Source organism: Rattus norvegicus, chromosome 5 (genome assembly GCF_036323735.1).
Source record: "Rattus norvegicus strain BN/NHsdMcwi chromosome 5, GRCr8, whole genome shotgun sequence".
NCBI classification, from domain to species: domain Eukaryota; kingdom Metazoa; phylum Chordata; class Mammalia; order Rodentia; family Muridae; genus Rattus; species Rattus norvegicus.
This window is the reverse complement of record NC_086023.1, coordinates 14,441,485-14,468,232: the sequence shown is the minus strand read 5'-3', so window position 1 is coordinate 14,468,232 and position 26,748 is coordinate 14,441,485. Positions and strand designations below refer to the sequence as shown.

At 45.8% G+C, this 26,748-nt stretch overlaps 1 protein-coding gene across 1 annotated transcript; it reads left to right on the top strand.

Moving 5' to 3' along the window:
* The first annotated feature begins 732 nt into the window (after positions 1-732).
* Vxn (vexin) lies at positions 733-26,193 on the top strand. The gene is made up of 6 exons (NM_001109260.1): positions 733-1,156; positions 6,473-6,528; positions 11,443-11,605; positions 17,557-17,618; positions 20,834-20,925; positions 23,739-26,193. The coding sequence occupies exons 1-6, from the start codon at positions 1,090-1,092 to the stop codon at positions 23,920-23,922; spliced, it is 624 nt and encodes a 207-aa protein (NP_001102730.1). The 5' UTR covers positions 733-1,089; the 3' UTR covers positions 23,923-26,193.
* The last annotated feature ends 555 nt before the right edge of the window (positions 26,194-26,748 follow it).

Sequence of the window (26,748 nt, the reverse complement as noted above, 5' to 3'; positions counted from 1 at the left end):
AAATCCTATTTTGACACAAATTAGCCATTTTAATCACCAGAAAAACTAAAGTCTTCATACTTCAGTTTCTTGAGTATTCCATGGTAAAATAATAAATAGTTAGAGGCATTGGTTAGTTTAAGATACTCCCTGGCTTGTAATTAATATTAATAGGGCAGCTGTCACTGTTACTATCATTACCCTCCCTCAGTCTTAAGATGTGAAACTGTGTAACATAGTAAAAAGTAGTGGGAATGGATAAAATGTATATGCTTACATAGGCTTATGAAATGAATAGCAAGCATGACATTTATTTGTATATACATTGGGAAAGATTATATGAGGAAAATATAGCATAACCATAGACTATACAACACAAAAAGATAAGGCAATAAATATATTCCAAATATAGAAGATAATAAAGTATAACTACCCTATAACTGAGTCCTTTGACGGGTTCACTGCCTGTTGAATGACTACGCACACCTGTAGGGTTGTACAAAGAAACACTAAATGTTCACCTCCTGAAATTTAAACCTTGTTGTCAGAGTGGATTGAGAAAAATATGTGGTGGAAAAACTGTCCTTTTATTTAAAAATAGAAACTTTGAAGGGAGCGGAGTTAATATATGACAAATGAAGATTCAGCTCCCCTGGAGGGGGAAAAAAAGCCCGTCCTTTCTGGAATGAGACAGGGGCATGACTGATAGCAATACTGACGTTTCCTCTTTCCCTCTTCTGTGAAATCCTCCAGCCAAGCTGTGCGCTAACCGAGTAGGCGAATTCACTTCGTCACTTCACAAAAGACTTCCAAATTCACTGCGGCAGACACTGCAAAATAAAAATGTTAAGTACATCCTAGCTGAGGGGGAGAGATGGAAGGCTCCGTGTTCAATCAAAGGTTTGCAATAATAGGATTCATTTTAAAATAAGACAGATGGGATTAGGAAATGTTGCTGCGGTGAGACTGTCATGAGAGGCACAGGCAGCCTGTCTTTTGTGGACCTGCACAATGATCCCAGAGCCAGACTGGCTTAGGAGACCCTGGGACTAGGGCTCCAGAGAGAGGCCATCGGCTCCGGGACACCCTGCAGGGCAGGAGGCGGAGACCATGCATCAGATCTACAGCTGCAGTGATGAGAATATTGAAGTTTTCACCACCGTGATCCCTTCCAAGGGTGAGTAATGATCATAACAATTGCCCTTGGCGTCCCCTACTGTGGCATCTTATATGGGAGGTGACCTGGTGCTGTCGGACTAAGGTACGCTGGTACGCGGTTCCGGTACCCTCAGGTCCCGAGGTCTGCTGGCTTCTCCGCATCGATAGCATTTGATTTCCCCCCTTTCTAAAGAGGGGCACAAGGATAAACATCAATCATTGGGAAACAATCTATTAAGGCGGGGACGAGGACAGTGTAGCCTTCCTGCTTCACTTAATTTGAAACGGGCAACCCAGCAGGCTCAATGGCAGGGACAATAAGTGATTTTTAAAGAGACAGAGATGGAAACAAAATGTCCAGGGTAGCCTGATAAGCTTTTTCGTTGTCTCCAGTAAAAAAAAAAAAAAAAAAAAAAAAAAAAAAGCAGGTTCTGAAGGGCGAATCAGCTGTTCCAAAGCCAACTCCATCCGACTTGGGAGGGGAAAGGCTCCCAGCTGGCAATGAAACTGAACAGGTTTTCTTAACTATAGAGCCCCAGGGTCATCTCACCTGGTACCACCAAAAGGGAATCTTGACTTTATAACCTCTGGTTCCTAGTAGTGTGGAGCCCTGGGAAGGGCTTTGTGAGACTGCATTGAGGGTAGTGCCGGTGACCCAGTATAGAGCACTTTACCTTGACATTATTCTAGCCTTGCAGCCCCTTGTCTTGCTATGGCACAGGCTACTCCTGGCTTCACTGCGATATTTGACTGAAATGGTTTGGATGTCTGCTAGTGCAAACATTCAGACAATTCTTCCTCCCTCCAATGTGAGCCACTGACAGGTGTCTTGCTGGGGGTTAGCCTGGTGGGTTGAGACAGCCTGGACTCAGGCAGACAGCTAAACATAAATTGAGCCCTCAACATCTACTCCTGAGGGAGAGGGAGGAAAGGGGGGAATTGGGAGTGTGCCCACGTGTAGGAGTTGAAATGCTCTCTGGAGATTCTGATAACCAACCCTTCTGAAGAAGAATGAATTAGATCTGTGTGCATAGAAACGGCTTTCCCATTTACTTTATCTTTGCCTTTTGTCTTTGTGGGGTTTTTATTTGGGGTTGGGGGTGAACCAGGAGTCCATGCAAGGGAAGCAAGAGCTATACCACTGAGCCACCACACAAGACCCATAGATCATTGTAGAAGGAGGAAGAAAAGGCTGACAATCGGTCTATGCTTGGCACACTTGGAGCTCTAAGATAATTCTGTGGAGTGTTTACGAGTTCATTTTTAGAGCAACGTATAAAAACAAGTCTAGAAGGGCCGGTGTGTTATAAAATCAGTGAGTTCAGTGGTCCTGGAGAAGGGCGGAAGGATTGGAGAAGGTGAGAAGGGGGTCTAACCTCCCTGTGAATCTTCGGAAAGTAAAAATATTAGTATGTCTGTTTTCACTGAGAAGAGCGGCTCATGTCTATAACCCAAGGAAGCTGAAGATTGCCAGGTCCAAGGCCAGCTGGGGAGCAGGAGCAGCACACTGTCCTCAAAAGAGAAGAAAAAGTGTGTCCATTTCTTGTATTAAAAAAAAAAAAAGGGAGGAAAAGTCCTTGACAACGTGGTTATAAGACTTCTATCGTTTCTGTACTGTGTGACCTTGGACCAGATACTTAACCTCTCCAGGCATGAGTTCCCACTTCTGTAAAAGAAAAAACAGGATTTAGCTCCCAGAGTTATCATGGGGAATTCACAGGCTGATTCATTAGCTCCCAGAGTTATCACGGGGAATACACAGGCTGATTTATAGAACAGCTATAACAGAGCTTATATGACCACACACTTAAACATGGCGCATACAAAGTGATTTGAGTCTTCAGCCTGCATGTGTGGCCATGGATATGTTTAGTTAAAGATAAATATTTGATCCTGTTTTCATCCATCATCGTGCCTTAAACTAAGTTTTCATAGATATTTCACTGCTAGGGAGTTACTCTCTAGGAAGGATTGTTTGCAGCATTTGTAGAGGCATCAGTGGGTGGATCACATCTCTTTCCATGCCTTGCTTCACCCTGGGGCCTCTCAAGAGCCTTTGAGCAGAGGGCTCCCTTGGACAGGATGATGCTCTCAATTCTGAATCACTGTGTACAAAAGCAACAAATAACCCTTATTACAGGTCACCCAAAGAACTGCAGAACACGAGCTGGCTTGACTTTGTCTAACAAGGTCTGAGTCCCCTGAGTGGGCCACTTCCCAGAGGCTCTGTATGAGCAATGGGCACCAGTGAATGATCAGTCTCCATAGGACGGGCTCAGCAGTGCAGGCAGTATAGCCTGGAACGCCTAGTGGTTAGAACTGAAAGCCTTAATCCTAGTGTAGCAATACACATCTGTGGTCCCAGCACTTGGTAGCTTAAGGTGGGAGAATCACGAACTCCAGACAAGCCTGGGCTACAAAATAAGACCCTATCTCAAAATGAATGTGGGGCCGTGCCTCAGTAAGTAAAGTGCCTTCCTCACAAACACAGGGAGCCGGGTTTAGATCCTCAAAACCATGTAACAAGCTGGGTGAGTAGCACCTGGCCAAACTCCAGCAGCAGAACAGAGACTGAGAGATCCTTGAAGTTCACTAGCAGCCACACTAGCCAAACTGATGAGCTATCAATCGATGAGTTCAGTGACAGATTTGTCTCAAAATTAATGATGATGATGATAATAATAATAATAAAAGTGAAGATAGAAAGCAATGAAGGAAAACCATTCAATGTCATACACTCACACACACACTAACAAGTACACGTGCCACACAATACACTGTTAAGGACATATACCACACAATGCACACATACACACACACTAACAAGTGCATATATACACCACAACACACACATACATGCACACTAATGGGTACATGTGCCAAAACATATACACCCACACACTAACAAGTACATGTGCCACACAATACACGTTAACAAGTACATACACCACACCACATGCCCACACACACACATACACACACACACACACACACACACACAGAGAGAGAGAGAGAGAGAGAGAGAGAGAGAGAGAGAGAGAGAGAGAGAGAGACAGTGTGGCTGATATTCTTCCAAGAACTGAGTGAATGTTGTGGTCCTGGAAACTCGGAATGCTGTGGGATCTGTGCAGCATGGAAACTCAGAGTGGAGAGGAAGCTGACCAGCCATCACCTTCAGGTTCAACTTGAGCCATTAGCACATCCGTGTCCTTCTTCCCTTTCTAGTGTTCCTGTGCTGGGCTCAGCCTGATAGCCACACTGTTTAACTGACCTTGGAACATTAGCAATAGAAAATATTATGGTAGTTTTAATTTATGGTAAAGATATAAACCATCAGCCAGGTCTAAAGCTGATGTGTGTCCTCTTCAATTCTAGAGACAAAGAGCCCTTTCAGGAAATATATGTTGTAGATACAACTCATAGTGACTTCTGAAGATACAAGCTGTTTCCCTCAGAAGTTGCACCAGAACTTACTCCTGACGAGTACCTCAGAGAAGGGATGGGGAGCCAGGGGCCAGCAGGAGGGAACAAGATGGGCAGCAAGAAGAGTTCCTAGCTGAATCAGAAGCCACAGCCTTCCATAGGTAGCCATTATACCTGGTTCTTCCTCGTGCCTTCATCTGGCAGGAAAGTTCTACAAACACTATTTCCTGGGTACCCGCTCTTTGCCAGGTACTGGGCAAGAGCTTTGTGAAGGCTGGTTCATTTACTCCTTGACTTAGTCCTCTAGGGTGGGTGCTGCTATCATCCCTGTCTGACACACGAAGAAAGTGAGGCCTGAGAGAGTGAGAAAACTGCCTAGCCTGTCAAGTTAGATTCACACCTGACTCAGGGAAGCTGGAGTCTGACTCCAGACTCCACAGCTACAAGGGCTTTGCAAAGAACAAAGGAGACAGCACTGTGTGTCTGACAGTCACTCTTGTGATATGTGTTAAAAAGCCAAGTCAGGCCAGGCAGGGGTGGTGCACACCTTTAATCCCAGCACTCAGGAGGCAGAGGCAAGCAGATCTTTGTGAGTTCAAGGCCAGCCTGGTCTACAGAGTGAGTTTCCGGGCAGCCATGATTACACAGAAAAACCCCTTCTCAAAAGCCAAAATGAAAGGAAGAAAGGAAGGAAGGAAGGAAGGAAGGAAGGAAGGAAGGAAGGAAGGAAGGAGGGAGGGAGGGAGGGAGGGAAGGAGGGAGGGAAGAGAGAGAGAGAGAGAGAGAGAGAGAGAGAGAGAGAGAGAGAGAGAGAAAGGGAAGGAGGGAGGCAAGGAGGAGGCAGGCAGGCAAGCAGGAAGGCAGGAAGGAAGGTAGAAGAGGACAAAGAAATCAATTCTAATGAGGATGGAGACACAGTAGGATTTTGGTTCCATTAGATCATAGCAATATGGAAGGCAGATGACTGGGGATAGGGTGACATGAAACATACAAGACCAAACATTATGTGTATGTTCTGTTGTGAGGAAACTTGAGTAGTAGACCTTATAGAAACGAAAGGGAGGAATGCTAGTTACCAGAGCTGGGAACTATGACTATTACTATAGTAAGATCCATACCTTGGCCCAGCCAAGCACTGTAAGATAACTATAAGATAATTGATTTATTTAAGGTTTCTTTTTCTCTCTAAGATAGGGTCTCCTCTGTTAGCCCAGGCTAGCTAGAACTCACTATGTAACCAAGGGTGACTTTGAACCCCTGATCTTACTCCTGTCTTACTATATTATATATATATATATATATATATATATATATATATATATATATATATATATATATATATATATATATATAATTGTAAATGTTACCAATTTACCACACAGGTGTACAGACCAGTGACAAGGACATTCAGAGTGCTGCACACCACTACCACCATCAGTCTGACTTTTTCATTGTCCTAAACTGGATCAATAAATGCCCCACTCTTCCAGCCTCCCAGCCCCTGGGAATGGCCAGTCACTTTGTGTCTCTATGACCTTGACTGCCCTAGACGAGTCATAGAGGTAGAGCACGGAACAGTTCTCCTTTTGTGTCTCATTTAGCCTAGCACAATCTTTTCAAAGTTCATTTACATTCTCCTTACTTTTTAAAGGCTGAGCAGTGGTCCAAAGTGTAGGCATACCATGTTTGTTTATCCATTCATCTGTCGGTGGGCACTTGATTCCTGGCAACCTTTAGCTATTGTGAATGATGATGCTACAGAAATTTTGTTGTAGTCAGCCAAGTGACATCTTAAGTCCCAGGGGAACTCTGCTTCTTCTCCCCCTCCCTTCCCAGTAGCACGGCTGGGACCTTTCGGTTTATACTGCACCCTTACAGGTATTTTCTAAAACCACTTCTTTATCTCTTTCAGTGCCCAGCCCGTCCAGGAGAAGAGTCAAGAGCTCTCAACACCTCTTGGCCAAAAATGTAAGGAAACTCGTTTAGTTAGTGTTGATGCTCTTTGACTGACCCCTCTCTCTCCCCTGACGTCAAGGATGAGCGGGCAGGGGGTGTTTTCAGTGTCTCCTGTGGTGGTTTGTTCGCTTACACAGAATAACTGAAATATCAAGTGTACACCAAAAAGTCCCCAACAGTCCCTCATCTTGCCACGTCCCCAGGCACAGGGAAGACCTCACCCTACATGTGCAGGAGTTCGTGATGTGGATGTACCATCCTGGTCTAGGCATCTGTAACACTATATATATAAAACATTATATATCTCACCATTATAGCTAGCAGGGACGTACCCATACAGTTCCTTGTCACGTAGGACTCCAAGCAGAATAAACAGATAAAAGAATAAGAAGAGAGCATCCACCCACCGACCTAGCTACCCATGAGTATTTGCATACCTAGTATGTTACACTTGCTGTGATAGAAGTGCAGCGCAGAAAAGCAATTGTGTTGCTGTCTGACTGCTTGCCTGAGAGAGTCCTATGTACCTCAGGCTGTCCACAAGCCACCAAGCAGCCCAAGCTGGCCTGAAAGTTGAAATATCCCTGCCTCGACCTCCAAAATGCTGGGGTCATAGGCATATCTCTTTTCAAAAATGCATTTTTACCTACAGGTTTGTCTGGTAATGATAGAATTCTGAACGATTCAGGGGGAGGCTCCCAGGCTTCTGCTGTCCTTCCCCTGCAGCCTCATCAACATGGACTTTCATTTCTAACGTGTGCTTTGGTATTTTTAATGCGCTGTCTTCATGTTGCTTAGACACCCATAGAGGCTAGTGGTACTTTGCATCTCTCACTCTCCACACACAGTTCTTCCTGTCAGAACCACCAATACATCTGCACCGTGTCTCAGAAGGAAGGCTGTGAGCAGCTGCTATCACTGATCTTAGACAGCACCGTTAAAATTTTTTTTAAGTATTGTGATTTTAAAAAATATCTTTTTGCTGTTTTAAAGAAATGTTTTTTTTAAGTTAAAATAGGTTTATTTGCTGTTTCTGTAAACAACCTCTAGACTTTAAAAAAAGAAGAAGAAGAAGAAAACAGGTACACTGATCGTCCTGGACAGGGTGGAGTGCCCCATCAGTGGAACAGTGTTAGGCAGCTTGGTGACTCTTCAGTCCCCAAGTCAACATGCACCCATTACAAACATCACAACCACTTTAGTCTCCCAGAATTCTGAGACACTGTGGAACACGGTAGAAGATTCACAGAGATTTTCTCTGCAGGTTTCTTATTCCTCTCCTTTGTTTGCTTCTATGTCAGTTGTGTAGCTATAAATAGGGACGTTTGGGAACACTGTTAGGGAAGAGAAGGCATGCAGGTCGTGAGGCTAAGAGAGACGCACCTCGTTCATAAGGAGAATGAAAACCAAAGTGTTGTTCACAGACAACTCAGAGTTAGGAAACTCTACTGCAAGGGTTTAGGCCTTCACCAACAGCTTCCAGCAACTCCATTTAGAAAGTTCTAGCCTAGTCATAGAACATGCACGCCAGTCTGGGCAGGGTGACTGAACTCCTGCCTTGGTGAAACAGGGGGTTCTGTCACCTTCTCCAGGTTGGTAGCTTGAATGTACCAAAGGAAAACCCATCTTACTTTGCACAGATACTGACATCTACAGTGTTCTTTGGTCCCAAATGTTGATTTGCATTTCCTGTCACTCCTTGGGCTGCCAAGGAGGGAAAACAGACATTTTTTCCTCTATCACTTTTCTCTCTGAGTCACCCTCAGCCCTTGCTTTTTCTTCCAAATCACAAGGCACAGACACTTCTCTGATGTGCTCTCTCTCCCCTCACTCCCTCTCTCCTTCTCTCCCTCTCTAAGGTCTCTTCTTTTCTGATTCCCAGTCTGTTTTATTGACATCCTAATCATCCCAATGCCTGTGGATGTCATAGAATATCTAGAGAGCCCTTGCCGTATTAAAGTGACACTTCAGTAGACTGTGTGATGGCCCAGAACAAGGAGATCCCATCCTTAAATCCTTGTTCTCCCTTTTCTACCCTATTAGCATCTCAGACTCCCATGTCTAGACTCAGACACTAAGTGAAGGCTCACAGACCAATTTGTTCTTCAGCTGTCAGCAGTAAGTTCTACAGACAAGAAAATAAGCCAGGCTCGCAGGAGCCAGCTAGTGTCCTACTTTGAGGTATGTGGCCCTATGTGATAGATAACCTGGAAAGTATCAAGAGGCACCACCATCACCACCACCATCACCACCATCATCACCACTACCACCACCACACACCAACATCCTCCATCCACGCTGCATTGAGCAGCTAATGCTTCTCCTCGTCTCTTCCCTGTGTCCCACCACACACAGTTCATTGAAGGCCTGGAAAGGTGGCACATCTTCTTCTCCAAAGAATATATGCATCTTTATTTCAAAAGAGGGAAGATGCTGGTGTCTTCTCATGGACCCCTTGGGCTTTCCCATCTGCCTTACGTTGTCCTACAACTGAGTATGAGACACCCTACACACACACACACACACACACAGTCAACTCACATTCTTATCCTGGAGAAATGCTAAGAACCAGAACCAAAACATCGGGCCTAGCTGCAGTGCCAGGTTAACAGCACGCAGCAGCACAGCTGTTCGTCATGTGTGAGGCTCGGCAAAGAAGACTCGCTTTCTCAGAGATCCCTTATGACCCAAAGTATGTATGCCCAGGGGGGCATCACTCAGAACTACTATTAATCTGGTAAATCCCATCTGCTGGGTTCCATTATGAGAGAAACTGCACCTCAAGAAACAAGAAAAAAAGAGGTGGCAGCCTATACAGGGAGCATGCAACATTGTGTTAATGTGCGTTTAGTCACTGACAGCATATTTTATGGCTTTTGCTCATTTTTTTTCTCCTTTTCTTCACTTTTGTGAATTTTATTGCTTAGTAAAGAGTTTTATGAGCATAAGAATTATCCCTCATCATATGCAATACTATGTGTTATATTAATCTATATTCTATTTCAGTATTTGTTGTTCAACCTCAGCTTTGACCTGGCTTGTCACTGAACCCAAACCAGTGCCCTGATATTGATTCCAACAATATCATTAAAGATACAGTCTCCTCCACTGACTTCAAACACCACCCAGTTGTTTTTAAAAGCCCGTTTACTTTTCTCCGGCACACACCCCCAACCCGACACTATAGTTCTGTGTGGTCAATTCAAAGGGGGGCTGCCAAAACCTGGACTATAAGGGCTGAGCCCCTCTGCCTCCCTCGCAGATGCCCGGGCACCCGGGAGCTGACACAGAATGGGCCCTTGCAGAGCAGCGGTGCGCAGAAGGAAGTGAGTGGGGGTAAATCGAGCCTTAGGGAGGACCGGGCGTTCCGGAATACTGAAGCTTCTAATGAATGAGCTTCATGGAGCAAAGACAGCCAGAATGAATGACCCTGTGTCCTGGAAATGGATAAAATATGCAGAATCCGCTCCCTGGCTGCCAAGATTCCCCTCATGACTCCCCGTATTAAAACAAAATGGCTGCTGTTATTTGTCTCCTGTTTTTCACTTAAGTCATCTCAATGGTTTAAGTACAGATGCCCCTCAGTACCCTCAGGGATTGGTTCCAAGACGTCCACAGATACCGACATTCACATGCTCGAGTTTGCTGTGCAAAGGGCACACACTAGGCACAGAGTCCTCTCACACACTCTACTTTAAATCATCTCTGGCTCACGAAGTTACCTAAAGATAATGACATGTTATGAAATGCCATCTGCTAGGAGAGAAAGAACAACTTCTGTGTGTTCGGAGCAGATTCCAGTTTTTTTAAGACAGCAGTTTTAAGAATTCCGTACAATACTTTGATCTTATCTTTTCCTTCCCTCCAGCTCCTCGCAAACCCACCCAACTCCAAGTTCCTTCCCTCTCTTTAAAACAAACAGCAGAACATGGAAACGGATTTGAGTTGGCTGACCTATACTCCTGAGCGCAGGGGCCGCTGGCGTGTGACTGATATAGTGTCGCTCTACTGGAGAACACTGATTTTTCCTCTCCTTGTGGCTGTCAATTCTGGTATCCCCTAGGCTAGGTGTGGGGCTTCATGCCCACTGCCCTTCCTCGTGCTGGGCCGGCTGGAACTTGTGCAAGCCGCACAGCCTCTATACATTCATATGTTCATCTTCCCTGTTGCATCTGGAGAACAGTTTCCTTGAAGTCACCCACCATCTCTGCTTCTTACAATCTCTCTGCCCTCTTTTCTGATAAGCAAATATAATCTTTTATTAACTTTTTCATACTGCGTGTTTTGATCACACTCACCACCACTCCTCTTCCCAGCTCCTCCCAGACTCACCCCCACCTTTCAGCTTCACATCCTTTTATAAAAAAAACAACCTATTAAGTCAACTTTATGCTGTCTACATGCTTATGGGTGTGAGGCCGTCCACTGAAGCATGGTTGATCTACCAGAGGTGACAGCATTGAAGAAGCTCTCCCTCCAAGAGAAGCCATCCCCATTGGGAATAGCTGTGGGGGAGGGATCATGAGCCCCTCCCCTTCCTGCTGGAATGTTGACTGGCTTGCTCTAGGGCTGGCAGTCACAGCTGGATCCTATCCGGAAAGGTCCTCCCTGACCTCTAGCTCTTACAATCTTTCTGCCCCTCTTCCTTAATGATACCCGAGTCCCGGTGTCTCAGTAACTGATGTATTGTTTGTGGCCGAGCTCCAACAGGCGACTGTAATGCAACCACCTTATCCTTTAGCACCGACTTTCAGCTATCTCCTCTGACAAAGACTCAAGGAAAATTCACTTCCTGCCACCCTGGTCCAGGTTCACCTGGCTGTGGCCATTTATTCATTCATTACAGTTCCACATGAGGCGGGTGCGGTCCCCAGGTGCAGGGGAGACTCAGGAGGATGATGACTGACTGTGCTTCTCACCCTGCAGGTGGTGATCGAGTCCGACCTGTATCCGCCACCGAGACCGCTAGAGCTGCTGCCGCAACGCTGTGAGCGCAGGGACACAGGCGACCGCAGGTGGCTGCAGACTGGCCGACTACAAACCGCCAGGCCACCCGGGACCCATCCCACTAAAACCCCCGCCAGACCTGGTACGTGAGTCTCAGTTCCTCAGGTGCGGAGACCCCTGAGAGCCAGTGACGTGCCCGGGCCAGCAAAAGCGCAACAACAGCTTGTACCCTGTGGTTCTCCCTGCCAGACTTATTATTGAGCATCCAGCTTTTTAAAAAAAAAGTACCTGCTGGGTATGACCTACAGCAGCAGGAGCACCAACGCCTTCACCTATGCTGCGCTGCCCCTCTAGGTGCAAAGCGAGTGACGATACCTATGTGCCACATGCTGCAAAGGTAGCTGCCCACTGTTAAGAAGATGTTCATCCTTGTGCCCTGAGCAAGAACTATAGAGACTAGGAAGAGCACACCTCTTGTGCGCAGCGGGAGGCGGGGCGTGAGGTGGGGGAGGGGCGGGAAACAGGGTTTCTCTGAGTAGACTTAGCTGTCCTGGAACTCACTCTGTAGACCAGGGTGGCCTCGAACTTATAGAGATATGCCTGCATCTCCTTTCCCATGTACTGGGATTAAAGGCATGGCCGCCACGCCCAACTAGCCAAATTGCACCATATTTTTATTTGAATGACTTAATATATAAAAAGAATTTAGGGGCAAACCTGTTTGAAAACTGGAAACAGTAATGTTACCTTGGATACTAGGTTTTTGTCTTTTTTTTTTAATGGCTTACACCCTAAGCAATCAAAATAGGATTCAGCATCTAGCCCACTGACGTTTGATTTCTTTTTTTTTTTTTTCCCCCCGGAGCTGGGGACCGAACCCAGGGCCTTGTGCTTCCTAGGCAAGCGCTCTACCACTGAGCTAAATCCCCAACCCCCCCCACCCACTGACGTTTGAAATAGTGTTTTCTCCTTAACTGATAGTTTAGGCATTTATTTTCTGTTGTGCCAACGACGTAAAGTTACTCGAATTATAGTCCCAAAACACACTGAGAATGATGGCATACACCTGTAATCTCAGCTTGAGAGGCTGAGACAAGAAAAGTGTCGTGAATTCAAGGTCAGCCAAGGCTTCAAGACGATAGCCTACCTCAAAAACAAACAAAAACCAGGAGTTGCAAGACAGCTCAGCTGATAAAGTATTTGTGACACAAATATCAGGGCCTGAGTCCAATCTCCAGACCCTACAGAAAAAGCTTGGTGTGATGATGTGATTCCAAGCCAGTGCTCCCTGGCCAGCCTAACAGGCAGGCTTCAAATCTCAGTGGAAGAAAGACACCTGAGGTTAACTTCTGGCCTTCATATGCCACCCTTCATGCACCCACATACACTAACACAAACACACATGTGTATACACAGAAAGAAAGAAAGAAAGAAAGGAAGAAAGAAAGAAAGAAAGAAAGAAAGAAAGAAAGAAAGAAAGAAGGAAAGAAAGAAAGAAGGAAAGAAAGAAGAGGGGAGGGGACGGGAGGGGAGGGAAACCCAGAATGTTGTTAAAGCTTTAGGTATTAGTTTTGCATTTTACAGAAACTGACATAATTCTCTATTGACTCTGTTCTTTAACAAGCTTTTCCCATCCCATGATCCTCCTTTGTTCCAAGTTTCACTGTGGTTGTTCTAATCACTGCTTTTCCGAGTCGATGTTCTAGGTTCCTTTGGTATTACTCTGCACTTAGGATCGAAGGTACAGGAAGATAGAACTAAGCTGCGTTTTCAGCTAATGTCGGCTGCACACATGTAAATAGGCTGGAAGCATTAGAAAAGCCACAGTCTGACTTGCAAATTAAGAGGAGATAGATTTTTTTTCTCTGCGTCTATGTATATATAGGTGAGTGGGTGGATGTGTGGTGAGGGGGGAGAAAAATAGGCAGAATATTCCTCTTGGCTCCAAAAATCATAAAGTGAATTTAGAATCCATGCTTCTCCACTTATCATAGACACGAGAATCAGTTAGGAGGCTTTCCCTGATGCAGACTTTAATTCAGAAGGACCCTGGTCCACTGACAGATCCCAGGGTTTCATTCCTGGCATGCACTGCTCTTGCAGCTACAAGGTCAACAGACTGAGTAGCAGGGGTTTAGAGAGAAGTTAATGCAGAGATTTTCAAAATGGGGTCCCAGTAGCAGCACCTGGAACTACATTGGAAAAACACATTTTACTTGACTAGGAATTCCAGGGCTAAGGCATATCAATCTGTGTCACACACACACACACACACACACACACACACACACACACACACACACACCTTGAAATAATGCTCAACCACGCTACAAGGCAGACTGTGGTTTTTCTAATCTTCCATTTGACCTACTGCAGTCTCCCCCTCCCAGTTTACAGAACAGAAAAACCAATGCTGTAGAAATTGACCGACACAAGGTGACATTTCTTGGCAGCCACAGAGCCAAGGTACAATACCCAATCTCCCGGTGTAATGGTCAATGCCATGTTCCCCAGCTGTCTAGTTTTAGGGGACACTTTAATAGTATTTAAAAGACAGTATCTCATAATGTAGTCCAAGCTGACCTCAAACTCATAATCCTCCTGCCTCAACATCCCAAAAGCTAGGATTACTATGCTTGGCTGCTTTTCCAACTTTGCAAGTAGTTGGTGTCCTCTTGTACTGCAAAGTCAGTCTTTTATTCTGAAGACAAGAGCAATAGGTTATGAAATGGGAAGTCTGCCCAACATGTGACAGTCAGCTCACGCAGGGATGTGCTAGTCAGGTTTGGGTGGGGAAAAAATAGACTCAGCTGGGCATTGATTCAATTCCCTCAGTGCTTCCAACTTGATAGATTCCAGGATGGGTAGGAGGAGTGTTGCTGAGCCCAAGCCAAACCTTGATGCTCTCCAAGGAAAGGCTAGGCATCAGTCCATGGGTATCAATTCTTACTTCCTCCCATCAGTAAGCCGAGTGTCTCTAGGGACCTCAGATCGAGGGGCTTGCTCTTTCTCTCAACTACAGGACAAGGCTCGTGGGTGCTACCGACATCTCAGGTAGGAGAGAGGTGAGGAAACTTGGAGACCACAGGGATGCTATAGGTAGAATCAATTAAGACATTCTCACAGTCTCGGATGCAGTAAAAGGACAGTGCCCACCTCCTGGGCCTGGACTATTTATAGTACTTTTTCCCAGAGATGAACTAGGGTACCTCACAACCAGCTTATCAAAACAAGCTAAAAGGTGTCACCTCTTACCAGGCATGACTGTCCAGCTTTCCACAAAGTCTCCAGCTTCTATATCCTCCCCACCCACTTTATACACTGAGCTGGCAGTGTCACCCCCAGAGAGCTCTTGCCTTACCACTTTTGCAACCTGCCTCAAGCTTTCCAGCCACAGACCCACCATGTCTCACATATGTGGACGATGACGGTGAGGGGTCTCAGCCTCCAGGCCCTCTCCCTCTCCAAAGCTCCCAGACTGTCCTTCCTAAAACAGGGAGCTTCCTCTGTCATCTTTTGTTTTTCACACTGTTGTCTCTTCTTGCCCACCTGTCCTCCAAGCCATAATGGCATACCATGGCCACCTCCTGGGCTACCCTGTCCTTACCATTCTGTCCTTCCCGTCCTAATCCTGCAGCCCAGGGTTATTCTACCTTACATAACCCTGATGGCCCAGACCATTATGTTGCCCTGAGCCTTTGTTAATGTTCTTTCTGCAGATCTCCTCTGTGTACAAAGCTCCATCTCCTCCTTAATTGGGATATGCTGTCCCTTAATCAAGCGTCCTTTGAGAGGTCTAATACTCCCTGAAATCATCCTTATCTGGCACTTTAGATGCTTGTCTGTTGCTGTTATAAAACACCATGATCAAAGCAACTTACAGAAGGAAGGGTTTATTCTGGGTTTACAGTTCCAGTGGACTAGTAACCATAAAGCTTACTAGCTAGTCAGGGTTACTAGGGCTAGTAACCATAAACAAGGATAGCATAGCAGACAGCAAACATGGTGGCTAGAACGTCAGATGTGGCTGAGAAGAACTCACATCTTAAACAGAAAACAGAGAGAAACTCCCAAAGGCCATCCTCAGTGATACACTTCTTCCATCAAGGCCACACCTCCTAAGTCTACCCAAACAGGGGGACCAGCTAGGGACCAAATAGTCAAATGCCTGCAGATACAGGAGATATCCAAACACATCTGTTTTCAGGTTAATGGTCATGTATCACCAATGCCTTGATTTCCCCAACTAGAACATGTAAAATATCATGGCACCTTCTCCCCTTTTATGGTGACAGTAGCGTAAATGAGGTGTAACTGTCTCCAGATCAGGCATGGTTGACTTCAAGACCCATTTAAGATGTCAGACTCTACAATGCTCAACCCCTTTATGTAAAATAGCATAGAAATTGCATGTAACATATACACATTTGTCTTTCTGTCTTCTTTAAACCTTCTATAGATGATTAAGTACCTCATGTGATACAAACATTATGAACGTTATAGTTATACCGTATTGTTCAGGCTAGGGCAACAAGGAAAATAGTATGTATTTGTTCAGTACAGTCTCCTGTTTTTGAAACAGAGTTTCATGATCTGTGGTATGCCTTGGACTAACTTGCTTTGAACTCTTCCTCCTCCCACCTTCACTTACCAATGTTGGGATTACATGTGCTAGCATGCTATATGCATGTATTACCATGCCCTCCTATATAAATGCAATTTCATCATTATTATTGTTATTGTTGTGGTGCTATGTGTTGAATCAGGGTCTTTCCTGTCCCGAGCAAGTCACCTACCACTGGACTATACTCCCAGCCCCACAAATGCAGTATTTTGAAATACTCTTTAGCTATGAATGTGAGGTCAACCATTATTGTGCAGTTATGCCCAGCTCAAGGCATGGCACGCTTTGAAGATAAGCTACTGATACTAACTACTCAAGGATACACTTACTGTGGTTTGCTCTTGGCAGGGTTAAGGGGGAATTTTCCTAGACCAATTGAATTTAGTAGCATCTGTCTTTGGGTAAAACCATAGAAAAAGAAATGATTCATGAATTAGACGATGCCCAGAGTAGGTTTTCCATTCTAACCAACACCACTGGTAGGCAGCATCCACAAAAAAGCCCAGAAAACAACCCAGTCAACCAACCAGTCACTTGGTTCTCAGTTAACTAGTAAGTTGTTTCCCAGCCCAGCTCACCAGCAAGCCATTGGGCATGTGGAATCCTTTAAGCTCAGCCACTGTGATGAAATGCTGTTGGGTTGGGTTTAGGCAAACCCAATCCACTCTAAGGCCACCTACAAATTGACAGATCTGCCATACCCCATGTCAATCATCTAATCTCAGTCATCAGGTTTGCACTGCAGGCGCCTTTACCAACCAAGCCATCTCCCAGCTCCTATGAGTTCCTATGTAGGCATGTACGTGATGAAATTAGAAAAGAGAATATGAGACAGTGAGGGAGGGAACAGGAAAAAAGGGCAGGCAAATACTGTGAAACAGAAGCAAACAGGCCCAGGATGGAGGAGAGGGGGACCAGCAGGAGGAGGAGGATGGGTTTGAACATAGTACACTTGAAAATACTGTAATAATGAGACTCTACCTTTTAACTAATTTCTTGAGAGCTGAGGTCTTAGGAAAGGAGGAAGTGCTGAGGCCACATTCTGTGAGCACCGACTACAGGCAGACACAGTGCTAAATGCTCTGTTTTAATTGACTTAGTTTTTTCCAGCAGTTTGAGGCTCCCAGCAAAACTGACCTGAAAGCACGAATACTTCCTGTATCTGCCTCCTGCTTGCACATACATGGCCTCCTCCACTCTGAACATCCCTACCTCAATGGCTTGCTTGTCATAGCTGTTGAACTGCACTGAACTTAGTTCCAACTTCCTGGAAGAGTGTCAGGGATAGAGGTCACCCCACTTGGCAGTTAGCATTGCCTACCCAGCATCATAGTCCTTCAGTGCTTGGTACAACAGCCCAGAAAAATTCACTCTTCAACCGGGTGGCTAGCAGGATAATTGATTCAGAAGCAGAGGGAGACAGAACGCAGAGTACAACTGAGTAATGTCTCGTCTGTTCAATCCCACAGTGGGAATTTCTGAACCCAAAGCATCGAATCTGTGTGGGAATCGCGCATATGGAAAGTCATTGGTAAGTAAAATAAGCCAGATTTATTGTTTCCGTTGTGCTTGAAACTTCTCAATATGTCTTTCTGGTGCCAGAAAGAGAGCATGTTCTTTGCCCTGGGCTGAGGATTTTTAGGAGAACAGCGCTGTGGTTCTTTGCTCTCGGAACTAGCCATTGATGCCACTCTGTGTACTTAGGATAGTTATGGCTGCTCCTCTTTTTCAACAGGAATTCAGCACATACGCAAACAGAAGCAGGGACTCGTTATCATCTCATGCATGGGGGAAGACCCAAAGGGTCTGACCAAACAGCAATACCTGATTAATTTCCAAGTGCAGCTCTGGGTAAAGTGATGTAAAGTTCTCCAGCACTAAGAGGGGCTGTATTACAAGCCCCAAACCCTAGTGTCTTAGCTCGGCTGCTACACATACCATAGACTATGGCACTGTAATATTTGCTTAGAGCAGACTTGGTGTCTGGAGAGGGCTCTCCTCTTGCACTGCATTTGGATTTCTTCTTGCTTACTGCAATCTGTTCATACAAATAGAAGCACTGCAGGAATCTCTTATCTTCTTATAGCATCATAGATGTTCCACGCTCGCTATCTCCATCTACACCTAGTTACTGCCCAGAGGCTCCACTTCTAAACACCACCCCACTACGGGATGGGTAGGGCCTTAACAGATGAGTTTAAGTCAGTCACAAACATTCGGTTCATAACGACCAGTCATTTCAGGACACGGTGCTTCTGGGAGCACCCCTTTAGAGGTCAGGTTCACTGAGATTTGAAGACTGAAGAGTAAGACGCGTCTTAGCCATCGATACCAGTCTTGAGAGAAGAGAGGTAGCTTAGGTGGAGGGAGCAACTGAACCAAGACCCAGGCTTAGCACTTGTATGGCCCATGTGTGGGCTCTAGGGCTCAAGTTGCCCACACAGATGAGTTTCAACTGGGTGCAAATGGCTCACCTTTTGTCTTCCCTCCTCACTCCATTAGGGTGTGTGGGCTATCCCAGCAAGCATATAACTCTGGGCAAGGTGGCCTGCAGCAGAGAGACACTTCACTACCCTCTACCCATCCTGAAGTTGAACAGCTCGTGCCATCTTAGAGAGGGATTGGGGACATGTCCCCAGATTTATCTCCACTTCTCCTTTGTTCTCTTCTAGAGATGAGCATGAGGCTCCCTCTCGCCTGAGAGCGGTGAGTGGAGATTACCTCAGACATACCAGGCTCTTGCAGCCGCTGCTGTTCAGCAGGAAAACTAGAAGAAATTCCGGGCCAGCCCCTCATCCTTGTGGAACAAATTAGATAGATATGGGTATTCACACTCTGGGCAGGAGATCTAATCCAAGGATTTTAATAAGGTCATTGTGTTGGAAAAAGCACAAGAAGGGTGGGGATGGGAGAAACTGTTGTCAAGGAAGTCTCCTCTCCAACCCCACATGCAGAAACTAGGATGACTAGGCAGCTGGCAGCGGGAGGAAGACTGTCTTGAGAGTTCTGAGATGGGGGCGGGGAGGTCAAGGTTAAGGAGGAAGGAGTGGAGATTACCTCAGACATACCAGGCTCTTGCAGCAACTGCTGTTCAACATAAAAACTAGAAGAGATGTCAGAAGCATTCTGGGCCAGCCCTTCATCCTTGTGGAACAAATTAGACAGATACGGGTATTCATGCTCTGGACAGGAAAGCTAATCCAAGGATTTTAGCAAGGTAATAGTACTGGGAAAAGTATGCAAAGGGAATCTAGTAGCCTGGGATTCCTGCTCCCAGGCCTCAGGGGAGGTTTAGACTGTGCCCTTGGCAGATAAGCAGCCGTACCACGGAACCAAAGAAAGCTGGGGTTGTGTGGGGCAGGGGTGAAGAGGCACGAGCAGCATTTCCATGGGTCTGGAAAGAATGGAGCTATGCCCCATCCCTCATCCGATGCTCGTTGTGCAGAGACAGGAGAGAGATCCAGAGAGACCCAGGGCCCGCCCATCTAAATCTGATTCAGTGCTGACATAGATGAGGTATGACTAAGGAAGGGGCAGGAACCAGACTTTCCCTTCGAGAGCTAAGGAGCTATGGACTATGTTAACCCAGCCATTGGCATGCTGGGAAGGAATAGCTAAGGAGAGGCCACAAGGTGGCACAGTAACTCTGCCCTCAACCTTCCCCACCCCAGGACAGGGGTAAGTAATGGTGTCCTTGACCTGGAATTTTTCCAGAGACTTCCGGAAATGTGCTGACTTAACGCTTTGATGAGGTTTGGAACAGAAGAACAAAGCACAGTGTATGCCCATTGATGAAGCAACTGCTGGACTTAGCCCTGATTAGGCCATCAGTTAAGTTTCAGTTCAACCCGTGGCCAAGTCCCAGACTCTTTGTCATGCAATTTGTCTAGGGACCAAGATAGCAACTAGAGAACTAGAGAAAGAAAAATAAAAAGTGAGAAGGCACAATTTATCATGTAGTCTACACAGTGACCTGGGGACAGCGGGACAGACAAAGATGAACGTGGCACACAGCCTCAGGGCAGATCTGGTAAAAGTGGCCTTGAAAGGCTGCTAGAAATGATCCAGAGAAGTCCTAAGACGTGGAGGTCAGCCGTAGAAAAGGCATGGAGCTTCTCGGAAGTGGCCCTGGATCGGCTGACTTGCGCAGTCAGTCATAAAGGAAGCTGCAAGTCAGTATTGCAATGCCTCAAGGAGAAAGAGGCAGAGTTGGCCTGAGTCTTCCATGCTGACAGGTTGGGTTAGGGGTGGTTCCAGAGTCCACGAAGGACATGGAGAGTGTAGCAGGCCTGGGCCTAAACAAAGTCTGAGTGGACCATTATTTGAAAGGTGCAAGAGAGCAAAAGGAAACGCTCATGCTGGTGTGGGCAGCATGGTTGAAGACAGACTCTACAAGATTAACAATGAGACACCAGCAGTAGAAGGGAAAGGGTGACAGCTCTCTTGGAAGATAAATGGCTCTCTCTCATGTGTCTGTAGGCTAGTGGTTCTTAAAGTACAGTCCCAGGGTCAACTGTCTCATAGACCTTGTTCAATCCAGCAACTCCAGGCAATGTCCGGCCTGGTAAATCAGACGCTGTGTGGGGTTGGCACCACCGAAGTCCTCCAGCATGTCTGATGCTGACTAGGGGAGGACTTTGCCCAGGTTGGGGGTTGGTACCTTTAGGCAGCCCTCTTATAAATGGCTCCAATAAATGCCAGAGTGGGAACATGGTGCCATCCTCAATTCTTTTCCCACTTCCTCAGATTCCTCCAGTGGCCAGGATCTCAGTGAAAACTCCAGCTGTGGTGGAGGTGACGGCCAAGGGCTCAGAAAATGGAGCTGCTCTGGGAAGGGGGTAAGTACACTGCTTTCCAGCTGTGCTGCCTGCAGGGTTCTCCACCCATCCATCCATCAGGAGCAGGAGAGGAACAGGTGGTCAACTCTTCACACACTTATTATGCACAACAAAACCCATGGCAGCCGCATATTATCTTGTAATGAGGCCTGCAATCCCATGTCCAGCTATCTACACATCACCTGCTTGCCTGGGATTAAGCTGAAGTACTTGTCATGGTTTCCACCTCATTAACACTGCTCTTGGGGCTTTGTTTAATTAGATGAATGTAATCAGGAGCCGTATCCAGAACCTCTGTGGATGACGTCAGGAATGCCTCATGAACTCTCTTAGAATGGTCCAGCACCTGGCTAGCTTGCGTGAGGTCCTGGCTTTCACCCCCGATGCTTTGAAACAAACAATAAAGTACAGGTTTTTAAATATGTAACGTGGGCCCCTGTTAACTCCATCCAATAAATGGCCACCCTAAGATAACAAGAAGGTTATTCCACCCTAAGATAGCAAGAAAGTACCCACAGGCCTTCAGTGCAGGAGGACAGCCAGAGCCTGCAATTCAACATGGACTGTTGTGTCTCGATACTCACTTTCCACACTACAGGTTGTGACAGGGAGTTAAGGTGATGGTGCAAAATGAAGGCTTTGGACTCAAATCTGCTTTCTAGCCTGGCACTTCCACTGGCTCTGGCTTTGAGAAAACCATCCTCATCTATTTAAAAACAGAGAGGCTGGGGGAGGGCTCAGGGGTTAAGAACAGGTACTGCTCCTACAGAGGACCCAAGCTTGATTGGCAGCACCCAGGCCAGGCCTCTCATAACTACCTGAAACTTCAGCTCCAAAGAATCCGATGCCTCTGGTCTCCAAAGACATCTCCACTCATGTATACAAACAGGCACATTAAAAGTAAAATAATAAAGTCAATCTTAAAAAAAAGAAAAAGAAACCCATAGTTGTACATGGTGCTGCATGCTAGTAAGCCTGTACTTGACAGGTAGAGACAAAGGACCAAGAGTTCAAGATGAACTGAGCTACTCATCAAAACCTTGTCCCAGAAAAATGCATATATACAAGCAAGATAAAAGAAGCTTTCTTGGCCATTCTCAAGCAGGAAATTCCAGGAATGGTCCTGACCTAAGTCCATCTCTATGTCAGTATTTAATATTGAATAAATGCTTGCTTTAAATTCCCCCCCTCCCAAAATAAGCTTCTTGAATGGCCGTAATGGAAATTAGGTGAAGTCATATGTAGAGACAGATGTGAGAGTCTGTGCCTATAATTCCAGCACTCAGGAAGCAGTGACAAGAGTCCAAAGCCGTGCCCGGGCTACACACCAAGGTCATGTTTCAAAATACACACCAAAGAAAGAAAGAAGGAGAGGAAAGAAGGAAGGAAGGAATGAAGGAAGGAAGGAAAGAAGGGAAGAAGGAAAGAAAGGAAAGGAAGATAGGGAGGGAAGAAAGGAAGGAGGGAGGAAAGAGGGAGGGAGGAAAGAGGAAAGGAGGGAGAGGGAGGGAAGGAGGGAGGAGAGAGAGAGCGAGCCTACACCCATGATTCCGAAGCAAGAGAACCAGAATTTCAAGGTCATCATGGCTACCATGGTGAGTTTAATGCTATCCTAGAGTTCCTGACACCTTGTCTGAAAAGAAACGGAGGAAGGCACGTATAGATCAAGTGTGGAGCTTGTCTTAGGGTTTCTATTGCTGTAATGAAATAATATGAGCAACTCCTCCAGAAGCAACGTCCCCACTGTAGGAACGGAACTCAATCAGGGCAGGAAGCGGAGGCAGGAGCTGATGCAGAGAACACAGAGGGGTGCTGCTTACTAGTTTACCAATCATGGCTTGCTCAGCTTGCGTTCTTATAGCACCCAGGACCTTTAGCCCAGTGAGGGCACCACCCCTATAGGCTGGGCCATCCCCATCAATCACTAAGAAAATGCCCTATGGCCAGATCTTATGGAAGCTTATTCTCAACTAAGGTTCCCTCTTTTCTGATGACTGTAGCTTATTTCAAGCTGTCATAAAACTCACCAGCACATAAAGCATATAAGCTAGCTTGGAACTTGAGAATAGCTGCTTTTGCCTCCCAAGGGCTGAAAATACAATGTGGTCCCTGCTCTCTTAATATCTCAAATGGAGATTAGATGTCAAGACTAGTTGTTGAAAAGCAAATATTGACCAAAGGAAGTAAAGCCCTGGGAGTTAAAGTAGGAACCTTAAGGATGGAGTTCCCCTAGAAAGATTGTAAAAACCAAGTTGTATGCCATTTGATGTATTAGGATTTAACAGGGGGAAGTTGTCTGCTTGTTTGCTTGTTTGTTTGTTTTAACTCATTTGGCTTGGATTTGTTAGCATGTTTTTGCCTGGGGGCAGTGACTGTTGTAGACTGCTCAGGTAGACCAGAAAGACAGTACAACATACCTTGTAAAAGTCAAGCTTTCTAGGCCACTGTGCTGTACCACTTCTCCAAACCCAGCCACCCCTCCCCTACCTTACCTGCCCATCTATGCTAGAGATTGGTAAGCACTCTACCACCCCACTCCTCAGTTATTCCTACTGGTTAAGCAAGCAAGACTCAACGCAGAAGGACAGGAGCCCATGGTCTTCTCTTCTCACCCTATCTTAGATGCACACCCAGAGCCATTTCTGTGGGTGTTGTATAGTGACCCTCCAGCTATGCAGGACATGGTCATAGCATGGAGGAGGAGAGGAGAGCTCTGGCTGGACACTCTCCTCAAAATTACAACTTGAGTCTGACTCAGTGCAGTAATTGCCTTCCCTGTTCGATCCCCACCCCACTCTTTGGTTTTCATTTAGATCCAGACACCTCAAGAAGATAACAGAAGAGTACCCAGCCCTTCCCCAGGGAGCGGAAGCCTCGCTGCCATTAACAGGCAGTGCTTCCTGTGGCGTCCCCGGCATCCTGCGAAAAATGTGGACCAGGCACAAGAAGAAGTCTGAATATGTGGGAGCCACCAACAGCGCCTTTGAAGCCGACTAAATGCGACCTTTCGTGGGCGCCTTGCTTTGGCCCAGGTTCACAGGAAGATACTAGAGTTGAGGACTGGGACTGAGCCACCCTCCCCTCTGCTGGTTGCTGGTCCAAACACATCATCATTCCTTACTCTGGCATGGGGCATGGAAAGTTAACATCCTCAGTAGCTAGTAGGAAAGCCATTCCTCAGAACTACTAAAGCCGTTGGTCTTAAAGTCAAATTGGTTGATACAAATGTTATAACCCTATCTTTAGGCAAAACCGTACCAAAAGCAAAGCTTCCTGGGCTTTCTGAAAGCCCTCCAAGGAAAACAGAAGGCAGTTGAGCTGTCTTCTTTGTGAGTTTCTACAAGACGTATGGTTCCTGGTATAAATGTAAAAGTTTGACTCTGAGGTACTTGGAACACAGTGGTTCTTACTTTGCCCATTTCATGTCTGTTTTGCCTTGGTGAAAAATGAAACGCTTCATCTCTACTTTGTTCTAATATCTACTTAATGGCAGCCATCGTCGCTCTGCTTAGCTAACCGTGGGCACGACTGCATGAGCTCTCTTCTTTTAGGTGTGTTCTTTTTTATAGAAAAGCACCTAAAATGTCAATGTTAACTTTAATGTTCAATACTTTGTGACGTGGTACAGTTGACCAGCTTTGTATAACGACTTTAACCCAGAGAGCTTTCTCCCATTGTTGTCTCTTCTCACCACTACAAAACCTCTGCTAAGAAAGCACTGTGGTCCCCAGCTTACAGATGAGGACTCTGGAGCATCTGGATGGCAGTATGTGACAGCAGGTTGTGGGACTGTCACCAGATCTGAGCTTCACTAAAATAACTAATTTAAGAAAGTTTTTAAATGGAGAGAATCTGATGATGTTGGAACAAAGAAGTGATTTGAATGAAATTCATCATTGTGCATTTGATAATTAAGACAGGTGTAGTCGCAGAGAACAGGGATCCCTGTGTCTCAAGAGAATCGCATGTTTGAGACATGCCTGAGCAGCCTAGCAGGACCCTGACTAAAAAACAAAACGAAGTACACATGCACGTGCAAATGCACAGAGAGAGAGAGAGACAGAGACAGAGACAGAGACAGAGACAGAGAGACAGAGAGACAGAGAGATTAAATGAAACCAGAAGAAACCGCCATTTTTGTAGGTTGAAACAGCTGAAAAATCAATTCCCTATGGCTCAAACCAATGACGTTTACTATCATTTAAAAATGATCACGTAAGGAATAACGGTAATTGAAACTATTCTTTGTTAAATGCCTACCTGCCCTATGCCAGGCACAATGTTGAACACCTCGCATGAATTAAGCTACTTTCTAACAGCTAACTTAGGTGAATTTGCCCACTGTATATGTTGATACTAATTCAAAAAGATTAAGTGATTAGATTGAAGTCACCACACTCTAGGTGTCCAACTTCCATGCCCATATTACATCTTCTCCTTCACACAAAATAGGGAACAGGGAAGGAAGGAAATCAGCAAAGAATCTTCATCTAAATGTCCTGGGAGAGGCTGCCTGGATCACAGTGTGGAGATGAGGTATCAAAGCCCGGATACTGATGAGTGGTATCTGCCTGTGGAGTGGTCGGTAACGTAGACCTTATATATTTCTCATCTGTGGCTTACAGTCTGCCCCTGGAAGTTTTGTTCCCTAATTCAGAGGTTTAAATTAATCCAATCTTCTTAATGAAAGCAGAAACTCTGTGATAAACTGTACCCTAGGATTATGTTGAGAATCACCAGGTCTTAGCACAAGAAGGAGTTTAAACTGTTCGGGTCTCAGGCTTGCTTCTGATGCTCTGTGGACTCTGCTCTCCTGTTCCCGATGCTCTGGGAGAACTGGAAAATGGCAGTAGGTCAAAGATGAACTTCCAGGTTCTTGCTGTTTGCTGCTCTTCCACCGCTGCTTTAGACCCTCAGCACCTGACCCCTCATGTCCAAACAAAGTCTGGACACTTGAGCATCAAGTGCTGTGTCCCAGTGAACCATCCAATGTCACATATGATATTAAGTTGGGATCCACAACAAAGTTAGGAAACAAACAGGTCACAGAGTCTCCAACGATTGAATTTATTTAACTTAAAATCGATGTCTTAAATGTGTGTGTGGCACCTGGAGATTTATTTTACATGTAGACTGGGACTCATTTATTTATCATTGATTTAAATATTTCATGGGGAAATGTTTGCCTTGTGTAGAACATTTCATTTGGCCAACTCAAATAAAAATAAAGGATGCCTTGTTAGTGACATTAAGTGACTTGAAGATTGTGTCTGAGGCTCCCTCGCTCAATGAGAGAAGGTTTGCAAAATGCGAAAGAATTATGCACGTGGGCCTCACTGCTCCTTGAAATAAGAGAGAAATATGAAACCAGCATGTTCTTTCCATCCTGAGACAATGTCTAGGTCTGATATCACAGACCCTGCCACCAGACAGCACCAGGGCCTCAGCTGAAGGGACTGGCTGAATGACCTATCATCCCAGGGCTTCCCCTTCTCCCTGCTGCTGAGGCCTTTCTGTACTACCTACAGATTCCAGGCTCCCAGTGACCATCCTCAGCTTGCTGGCTTCTCCTCTGCCTTGAAAAGATCCTAACTTCCTTCTCTATGCCCACCTCATGCCTCTTGCTGGAGACTGCCCCCATGACTCATGGCACAGCCACTCACAGCAAGATGCCAGGGCTGACTGCAGACTCCTGTCTGGCAATAACCAAGATTGGAGTCTGCTTGAACCAGAGGCCTGGTTTTCAGGACATGTAGGGTAATAAAACGGCCTCTGTCAGGACAGAGGCCAGTCACATACTTCTGTTCTCAGTCTGGAGATGCC

Coding starts and splice junctions, on each gene's coding strand:
- Vxn (NM_001109260.1), top strand. CDS start 1,090: ATGCATCAGATCTACAGCTGCAGTGATGAGAATATTGAAGTTTTCACC. Junction 6,529..11,442: donor AACACCTCTTGGCCAAAAAT/GTAAGGAAACTC, acceptor CTCACCCTGCAG/GTGGTGATCGAGTCCGACCT. Junction 11,606..17,556: donor TAAAACCCCCGCCAGACCTG/GTACGTGAGTCT, acceptor TCAATCCCACAG/TGGGAATTTCTGAACCCAAA.